This window comes from Zingiber officinale, unplaced genomic scaffold (assembly GCF_018446385.1).
Source record: "Zingiber officinale cultivar Zhangliang unplaced genomic scaffold, Zo_v1.1 ctg30, whole genome shotgun sequence".
Classification (NCBI taxonomy): domain Eukaryota; kingdom Viridiplantae; phylum Streptophyta; class Magnoliopsida; order Zingiberales; family Zingiberaceae; genus Zingiber; species Zingiber officinale.
In genome coordinates, this window is record NW_024589931.1 from 336,932 (window position 1) to 347,394 (window position 10,463).

General features: G+C 44.3%; 1 protein-coding gene across 1 annotated transcript; it reads right to left on the minus strand.

Annotated features, from left to right (window-relative positions):
- Positions 1 to 712: 712 nt before the first annotated feature.
- Positions 713 to 7,605, minus strand: LOC122037360 (UDP-glycosyltransferase 83A1-like). The gene is made up of 4 exons (XM_042596804.1): positions 7,601 to 7,605; positions 6,651 to 7,143; positions 1,543 to 1,600; positions 713 to 852 (listed from the first exon to the last, which is right to left on the minus strand). The coding sequence occupies exons 1-4, from the start codon at positions 7,603 to 7,605 to the stop codon at positions 713 to 715; spliced, it is 696 nt and encodes a 231-aa protein (XP_042452738.1).
- Between the last annotated feature and the right edge of the window lie 2,858 nt (positions 7,606 to 10,463).

Genomic DNA, 10,463 nt, shown 5'->3' on the forward strand with positions numbered 1-10,463 from the left:
CAGGGAGGGGTTCCCCGACGTTGGCCCTCCGACGCTCAAGTCAGATCACCGGTGGCAAGAATGTTAGTGTCAAATGAAGGTAAATCACAAATAGATAAAAAAAACTTACACCGATGGCCATTTGTATGTGGCTGTTGCCAAGCAGCCCGAGAGGCATCATCGCAACACACGCTCTAGCCTCCTCTCAAACCTTGGCGAGCGGCCCGCGGATCATAATCTGATGCTCCGGAGTTCTCGGCTGGTCGGCCGCTGCTAAGAACTCCTCCGTCGGAAGGTGGAGGATGGTCGTCACGGATCGATGATCGCTCGAGGCAGATTGAGCGGACGTCGTAGGACCGGAGGACGGGCCGGCTGAAGCAGGGAGAATGTTGGATCGTAGAATCCTCCACCGAGTTGGAGGAAGAGACGCTATCGGCTGAGTCGCAATCGGGTCTGACGGCAGATCGGACAATGAGGGGGTCCGATCGGAAGAAATATCTTCCACGGTCTAGGGAGCAGCTGGAGGGGAGATGCCTTCCTGCTCGGTGGATCGCACCACCGAAGCTGCAGAGCGGAAAGGAGTAGTCGTGCGGCGTCTCTTGCGCCTGGACAAGGGAATATCGCCAGAGGACCCCGATCCTTCTTCCCGAGCGGCAGGCTGGGACTCAAAAGGAAGCGGATCCCCGACTGGTTTTTTGTGGGGCGTCTGATCGGCGGTGCTCTCTCCTGCAGTTTACGCTGCCTCGCTCTCGCCCTCATGAGAGCCGACGAGAGTCAAACCGATGCTTGCCATCTCTTTTGCTGCTGCCGCCTCTATCTCAGCGTTCTTCAGCTTCATCAGACCAGTTGCCCGAGCGCGCATCATGATGTCGGCTGCAAAAGAAGGAAAGAATCAGTTAGACTCAAAAGAAGAAAGACGAGAAAATTTAATACCTAGGTTGCTCGGGAGCTTCGTTTGGATCGGACTCAGCCTAAACATATACATCATCCCCTCCGGCAGTAGCTTATGGATGTTAAATTTTTGGCCGGCTAGCAGGTTGGCCGCATGGAGATATTCCAGATGGTTCCTATACTTCGGCAGCTCCGGTTGAGGCAGGAGCCCGACTTGCCACTTGGTACGGAAGCTCGGCCGTTCGGGGAAACGCAAATAGAAAAGTAGTCTTTCCAATGTTTATTGGAAGATGACATTTTGTCGAAGAAGACCAAGCTGACCCGAGACTGGAAGAGGTAGGTGCCCAACTCGGACTGCTTGGAATAATAAAAGTAATGAAATACCTGAGGGGTCAAAGGGATATCGTGCACCTTGAACAGTACGACCACACCGCACAAGAGGCGAAAAGAATTAGGGACGAGCTGTGCCAAAGGGTGACGGAAATAATTGCAAACTTCGGTTATGAAAGGATGGATTGAGAATCCCAGACCAGCCACGAATTGATCGCAAAAAAATAGACAGTGTCGATCGGCGGGTCATTAGGCCAATCGGACGGGGAGGCTAAGATTATTTCATGGTGAGGAAGAAGGTCAAAGGCGTTTATTAGGCTCGCCGCTTCGCCCAAGTCAAACCGAGTCTCCATGGTATTATATCAGAGAACGGGAGCTGGGTCGGAGGAGCTCGCCATCGCTGGAAAAACCAGTGAACAGGATTGACGGGGAAAAAGTTTCAACAAGCAAAACAATGCGAGATGAAAAAGCAACGAAGTGCCGAGAACCCACTGGATAGTGAGGGAAATCAAGAAGGATCGAGGAATGGAAGGGAGAAGGAAAGCTTACGAGGGAAAGGGATCACCGCCGAGAAGCACTGAGTCGCCGGAGCTCTGGTTGCAAGGGAAAACAACAATAGCTATTGTAGAAGAAGACGCGAGGAGGGGGAAATGCGGCGCCTAGGCTTTATAAAGGCGAGCTCAGTCATCCAGGGTCGTCAGATCTAGGTCACAGAGTCCAATGCACAGATCCCACCATTGAATTCGAACCGACGAATGTCACATCAACCCTGTCGCTTCAATCGTGCGGTGATGGCAGCAACTCCACGTGGCGATCATCTACAGGATGACATTTAATGAAGGTCATTACTGGGCATGGGCGCGTGCTCGGTCTTAATGAAGCTAATTTGCACGAAAACCGAGGAGATTTGATTGACGTCAGCCTTGACCACGCGGTTCGCGCTCCTCCGAGAATGCTAAGGGAGAAATCTCCCAAGTACAAATGCTTAGTGCGCCGATCAGCGCATGAAGATCAGAGTTAAGCGGGCCAACCGAGATCCAACCAGCATACTTGTAAGATATGCGAATTTATTTTTAGGGTTATGGTGGAATAACCTTATGAAAATTTTAGAAATTTTTCTAGAATTTTTCGGAGGTCGTATAATTAGTTTTGCGGGGATGGGAGGGGAGGTCTGTTTAGGGATACGCGTGTGAGAGTCTCAGTGAGGAGGTACTTAGGGTTTATTTCCCTTAAAACTAACCCTAAGTTCCTTATTAATAGGCTTCATTCCTCACCCGAACCCTAAAAACCCGACCCGACCCTTTTCCTTTCTTCTTTTCTCTCGCACGAACACCCGATGCAAACTTTGCGAGTTCTCCACCGCAATCGCGACTGAGACCGGCGATCTCCTCTTCTCTCGGTGGCGCCGGCGAGGAGCGAACCTTGGAGCGTTAAGAAGAAGAGGTTAGTTACAACCCAACCCTTCTTCCCGACCTTTCCCTTCTCTGATCTCGGTGAACAATGACGTCAGATCTCAATCTAGGGATTTTGCTTACTGGCGGAAGGGGATCGAGGGCATCAAGTGTTGGATCTGGCCAGCGTCGACCGGTTGGGTGAGGTAACGACCACTGCTCTCTTATCGATCTCTTCTTTGTTCGTCGGCAAGCACAAATCGAGCCCTAGCTGTGATTCTTGGAGGTAAGCGGTTGGTTTTGGTCTTGAAATCGATCCTCTGATCTTCTTTCTGATTTTGATTCGGGTAGGTTTTGGTTGTGAATTAGGGTTTTCGATCTCTTCTCTGTTCGTTAGCAAGAACAAGACCGAGCCGTAATCGGGATATTGGAGCTAAGGGGTTGGTTTCTGTCTTGAATTTGGGTTATGATCCTCCTTCTGGTATTGATTCGAGTGGTTTTGATTCTGAGAACAGAGGTGCTGTGGTGATTCCGGCCACCACAGATTGATTGGATTGGTTCCTCCCCCGGAGTTGTGATCATCTCTGGCGATAGAAGAAGCAGAGGTAAGGACATCAGCTTATTGTTGTTGTTGACAGATTGTTTGATGATTTATTGCTGCTCTTTCTGCTTGAACCGGTTGGTGAGGATACAACGGGTAGTCTCTGTTGTAGGGAATTGGTAATTGTCAGCAGAATTCTTGAGAGGGCTGTGGGTTTTGGATTCACTGCTACTTTGCAAGGTAAGTGTAGTCCAGTGAAGGTATTTCTGTTGAACCCTTTTTGTACGTGGTTAAATTGGGTTTGTTTAATGGGTGTTGAATTTTGTTCTTGCTTAGCTTGGTAGTAGTGAATGGTGGTAATCCTAAATCCATGTTGACATTAGGTTACTAGGATTTAAAAAATCAAACTAGATGTTGTGGATTAAAACCTTTGGTTAGGGTATTTGGATATTGGGTGGTTTAGGTTAGAATGTAAATTTAATATGGTTAGGTTAAAAGAAGGGAGTCGCATCTATGGTTAGCGGTTCTTTTAGGAGTAAGTTAATTAGTGGTAGGTGATTCATAATGTGGATTATATATATATACATATTACATGAATTGTATGTGTGACACAGGACCGTGATTTATACGAGCAGCGTGACGTGGGGTGGTTCTGTTGATTGCGGGATATATCGAGGCGGGTATTTAGTTCTTTGAACTATAAAGCATGGTTATATTCGGATGCTTAGGTTGCATTACCTTAAATCTGTATATTGATTTTATTCCTGCTTGTCTCTTTCTATTTGAGCTTTGATATGATCTTGTTTACCTCTATACAGTCTCACCCTTGATATCGGAACTCTGTGCATGTGCATATGTAGAGTTTGTGTCATAGAGTTATCTAGTTGGTACGATTAGCGTGTTTACCATGCATATTGATGTTGAGTGTACATGTGATGGGTATGTGGTATTGGGGTTGTGTAGTTTGTTGACCATGTTGTGTGTTGGAGTATGTATATATGTTTGTGGTAGTTATTGGGGGTTTTGGGGTACACGATGGATGATGGTATTTATATTGTGACTATTCACATCATGTCATCATTCATTGCATACTGATGACTAATGCCTCCCTTGTGGTGAGGGGGTCGTCAGTTGTTTATAGCTGCCCATTCGGCCACTGTTGGGAGAGTGGTAGCTAGGAGTGGAGCTAGTCCTGTCGCGCTTGCTCAGCCGTTCAGTGATTATACTCTGTCAGCCTCGACCACTCTGGAGTAGTGGGTCTTGAGGGTACAGTAGTCAGAGGGCTTGAGTTGTGAGTGGTCAGGGACCCTTAGCTATGTAGTTATATAACTACTTGGCTGACCGTCCGCTTCGGCCGCCTATAGCGGTGCTTGTACTGGAGGCTAGTGCGGTTTGTCACGGACCCAAACCTCTCGGCCATACAGGGGTCGTGGTGTCTAGAGAGGTGGCGGGGGTGACCATGGAGCATGCATGCACTCTTGCATATGATGGGCGGTGCATCTGAGGAGATATTTTCACATACATGTCTAGTAGATATTAGTTGCATGTGATTGTGTGCTGTTACATTTGTTTGCGCTATGTATGTTGCATTTGGGTGTCATACTGCATACATGTCATCTATTTTATATGTATATGCAGCCGTATCTATATTTGCACAGGTGTCTCGAGTAGATCTATTGCTAGTCCGGTGAGTTCCCTGATTTTGGTATCATGGTATTGATTCTAGTCGAGCATGTGCATCTACTGTGTTATGTATGTTTATGTATAGTCATTGTATTAGATATGGTTAGATGTGTTATGTTTTGATAGCATGATTCTATTCTTATTATGGAGACTGTATCCCTTGATGCTTATGTTGTTGTACCTACCATACTTTATTCTGTTCTTACCCGCTGAGTTCTTCGTACTCATCACCCCGTCTATACTGTTATGATTTTCAGGTAGTAGGTAGATGATATGGAGTTACTTGGAGTATGTTGCCAGCCGGTCCCACTTCCCACGTTACACCCGAAGATCCTTATCGGTTTTTAGTCTTTTACTATTAGCATTTTATGTTTCGTGGATTTGATGTTGTTATATCATACTATGTCTCGATACGTGTATTGTGGACTTATACCTGTGGTGTGTTTTGTGGACTTACGATTTTGCGGGTTTCATATTCGTTTTCCGCTGTGCTTTTGATATAGCCGTGTGGGCTACATATTCAACTGCGTGGTTGTGGTTATTTTTATGTATATATACCCCAGCCGCATGTGGCTGACGTATTTTGTATGTATGTGAGGTTCAGATTGTCACCGGTACAGGGGATGTGCTGCCGAAATTTTTCGGGAGGGACTTTCCCGGGGCGTGACAATACTGGCCGATCGGCTACCAGACTACTTGTCCAGTCAGTCGGAGTTGAAGCCTCCTTCGACTAGACTTGAGGGGGAGGCACGTGATCTGGTGGTAAGGTGGGGCCCTCTTGGCAGAAGGTCAAGGTGGTCAATGCCCCGGGAGTTCGTCTGATCGGACAACCCACCTACGTCAGGCGACCCACCTACCCGATCGGGGTGGGGAATACCCGACACTACGACAGCTCGACCAGATACTGAGCTTCCGACACTCAAAAGGCCCAAGTATGGAGGAACGAAGATCGAGCAGTCGCCCCGCTCAGTATAGAGGAACGGAGGTCGAGCGGCCGTCTCGCTCAGCCGAACAGCGGGCACAACCCCGACCAAGTAGGCGTGACTACCTCGCTCGACAGGATGGAGCCAAGATAGCAAACCATTGGCCGAGCGGATATCCGGCTCGGTCCGATCGCGATATCAGCCGAGCGACAGATTGGCCGAGCGGCTCCCCCGCTCGGCCCAGTAACAGACAAAAGAGTAGTTGGGGATATCTTCCTAGGGACCAGTGTCACCGACATGCGGCATGGTCAGATAGAGAATCGTACGTTAGAAGCTTCAATTGTCACGTCAGGGATATGCTCGGGCTGTTAAGGTAAGGCGTCAGGCACGCTTTTTTGACACGTCCTTTTCAGGTATGCTTTGAGAAGTGTGCGTGCCTTTGGAAGCGTGCGTGCCTTTGGAAGTGTGCGCGCCTTTGGAAGCGTGCACACGCCTCCTGAGAGCTCTATATAAGGACTCCAGACTTCGACAGAGGGATGTTCACTTCTATTATAGCTACAGTTACGCTGTTGCTCTCTTTTCTCTTCTCCACTTCAGTCGCTTGCCGCCTGTGACTGACTTGAGTGTCGGAGGATCATCGCCGGGTAACCTCTCCCCGACTCGGCACTAACGACTTGTGGTTGCAAGCTTAGCTCATTGCGGGTCCACATCAGCAGGAGATCTACAGAGTCAATAGGAGTGTCATATCCTCAGCATCCACCTTTTCAACTCGGACAGGTATAACATAGATGGGGAAAAACAAACCACACGTTAATGGCTAATTTTGGATTAAAATGTGAGAAAGAGCATTCTTTTAGAACAACTTGGTCAAATTTAGATTAAGCATTCGCCGCCTTGATAGCGTCGATGTACCTCTTGAGATTGTGGAATGAACCCCCCTCCTTGGTCGGTATTCCTTTGAGCTTTCTCCTTCAACGACGATGCTCTTGCACTCATCTCGGCATCCCCTAGCAGCTCTTCCACCTTGGATTTGAGCTGTTCATGTTTAACGATCCCACTCTCGTCAGACATCAAGATGAGACCCACCTTCCAATGGCCGCAAATGTAGCTATGGTTCAAAAACTGGTCTGCGAAGTATGGCCAGCAAAGGAAGAGCTTCCCGTTCCTGACGCCTTCCAGGGTGGAGTTCCAGCCACAATGAGACACAAAGCAACCGACGGAAGGGTGGGTCAGCACCTTCTGCTGCGGCGCCCAAGCCACCATCATCCCTCTGTTTCTGACGCGGTCCTTGAAGTCATCCGAACTGGCATCGGCAGAGTCGACGGCGAGATCGGGCTGGACCACCCACAGGAACGGTCGGTCAGTCACCTCCAACCCGAGGGCGAGTTGTTGGATATAATTATCCCTATTAGTTGGGCATATTTGTAAGTTACACACGTGAATACTATCTGAACCCTTTAAAGTGATCTAACTTATATCTAGTGGGTTTCGGGTAATTCGATGTGGATCTTATATGTGTAGAACTTATAGTCCTGCATCTATTATCATCTTTTCACTGATAATAGATGTTCAGTATATATATGGACTTATAGTCTCACATCTATAATTATCTATGGGTTGATAATAAATATGCACTATATAATGGGTTGATCCCCAAAGGATTAGGGTAATCTTTGAGACGTCTCTTCGTTCCGTATTGACGAAGAGAATTTGGTGCCGTCAACTCTAACTCCTCCGGAAGGCCAACCTTCTTCTCCCTCTTTTCCATCCGTAGGATTGTTGGATCGACGAGTTCTACGGGATGAATAATGACAATTCCGCTGCATTCAGGTTCTTTGTAATTACATTATTTACTTTCTTACGTCATGTTCTCGATGAAACAAAGATTCATACTCATATGTTCTTGGTTTTCCTATTCGAATTCTTATTTTGATTGTTTAGAATTCATGCGGCTTAGGTTTTTATAAGAACTATCAATTGGTATCAGAGCCAAGTTTCTTTTTCGTCGTTTTCATTGGCAATAAAGTTTAAATTTTTCGTCGATTTTTTATTTGTATACTAGATTAAGTTTTCCTAGTATAATACAATTATTTGATCGTCGAAATCTTTTGTATAAAAAATCTAGGAAATGCTTGATCTTCCATGTAGCAATGGTTTAATAGATTGGTTAGGTCAACCAATCGATTACCAATCCTAAAATATTGAACAGAATCGATAGAAATTGATTAAGAATTTTTCTTAAATAATTTTCCAACCTTAAACTCGCAACTACGATAATTATCAATCGATTAGAATTATTTTAATTGATTGAAATTATTATTTTTTTCGATTAAAAGTTAATGTGATGAATTTTATAGAAGAAAAATCTGTTAAAATTTTTCGTAATAAAATTCTGTTAAGATTTTATATAACAGAATTTTGTTGTAATTTTTCATAACAAAATTCTGTTACGATTTTATTGGGTCTGAGTTTAACATTATTTATAAGGATCATTGTAAACCTATTATACAACAACAACTATAAAAATCATGTAATGTAATTCTCTTGTGTAGAGAGAATTCTAATAAAGTTTCGACTTTTTTGTGGAGTAGGTATGTCGTCAAACTATGGTAACTCCTCTTCTTCCTTCCTTGTGTTTGTTCTCCTTTTGTATGTCTTTGTCTTGTTGCTCCGCACGATCTCATTTCTCTCTTCCTCTTCTTTCACGTTAGAGGTTGAGAGGTGTTGTTGCCCGCTTCTTTGTGCAACAATTGGTATCAGAGCTATAGATTTTAACGGATTTCTTCAATATGTCGGGAACGACTTCTGCGAAGTTTGATATAGTGAAGTTTGACGGAACCGGAAACTTTGGATTATGACAAAGAAGAATCAAGGACTTATTGGTGCAACAAGGCATGGTGAAGGCGCTAGGAGAAAGGAAATCGGAAAGCATGGAGAGATCAGATTGGGAAGAACTTCAGGCGAAGGCAGTAGCAACAATCAGACTTTGTCTTACAAATGATGTGATGTACCATGTCATGGACGAGGAGTCACTGGTGGCAGTTTGACAAAAGCTGGAAAGTCGGTACATTTCAAAGTCATTAACAAAAAAGTTGTATCTCAAGCAGAAATTATTCGGACACATAAAATTGTTCAAGGGTTGTCTTACAACGCCAGAGATCAAAGCTTCCTCAAAGAACAAGTAAAAAAGTCGCATCATGAGGAACTAGTCGAGTACTGGTCCGAAGAGAGTAGAGAGTCTTGTATATTTGCTGCTTCAAAATTGAAGACCCAAATTGTTGGTGTAATTTTACCAAGGCAGTTGGTGTAGGTATTTATCGTCGATCCATAATATTTTAAGTTGCTTTTCTTGCTAAACTACCTAAACTCGAATTTTATGTAAACCACCATAGTAAAAATAGGATAAATCATTGAACACGTGAAGACGTAAATACTAAATTAAAATCTTAGAGGGAAATACTAGAAGAGAAATGTTTTAAGCTTAGTAGATTAAAGACAGAATATATGGAATTTAAATTTAGCAACATTAGAAGTAATGAAATAATTGTTAAGATAGGAGAGGACGAGTTGCCCGGAACAGAGAGATTTAAATATTTAGAATTATTTTTGTAAAACGATGAAGGGATTGAGAGAGATGTCTTACATAGAATACAAGCAGGATGGGTGAAATGGAGGGGAGCGTCGAGTGTTTTATGTGACCGTAAAGTATCTCTTACACTTAAAGGTAAGTTCTATAAAACCGCAATTAGACCTACTATATTATATGGAGCTGAATGTTGGGCTATGACTCGAGCACATGAGCAGAAGATGAGAGTTACAGAGATGAGGATATTAAGGTGAATGTGTGGTCATACCAGGACGGACAAAATAAGAAATGAGAACATTAGAGAGAAAGTCGGAGTTACATCTATTGAGGAAGAACTCCAAGAGATATATTTAAGATGGTACCGACATGTACTTAGACGATCAATAAATGCTCCAGTTAGGCGATGCGAAACTATGATAAACATTCAATTCAAACGAGGAAAAAGAAGATCAAAAAAGATTTGGTTAGTAAAAATAAAATAAGATAAAATTTATTTAAATATAAATGATGAAATAATAGGAGATAGAGTTTAATAACATAAAATGATTCATACCATCGACCCCACCTAGTGGGAAAAGATTTATTATTGTTGTTGTATTGAACACAACAACAATTAACATGCATTATTGGAATGATAAAAGATGCATCACTTTATATTTGTATTTTGGTTGGAAGAACAAATAAGCTCATCACTTTATATCAGTCGCCTCGACAATGTTCAGTCTTAGAGCAAGCACGTTTGTAAGGGTTGACCGGGCTGCCTTCGTGGCAGTTGAAGTAGGTGGTGCTACGACGAGAGCAAGGTATTTGGTCGCCTCTGCGAATGGCCCCGTAGCTGATGCCTTCAGCTGGATGTGCAGATCAAGAAAGGATGTGCATCAGTGCATGCATGGCGTAAACATTAGCTAACAATATATAAATACAATCAAATATCTTGAGATAGCTAGACATATTCAATGACAAATTAATGTGTACGTATGTTGCATGCAGTACCAGATTTGACCAGCACAAGGGAAGAGGAGAGAAGAAAGGCGACGAAGAGAAGGAGGAGAAAGCAGTGCTGTTTGGAAGCCATTTGGATCGCAAATATATTAATTTGTGGCTAGACGTCGACGATGATTGGAACGGGCCAACAGACT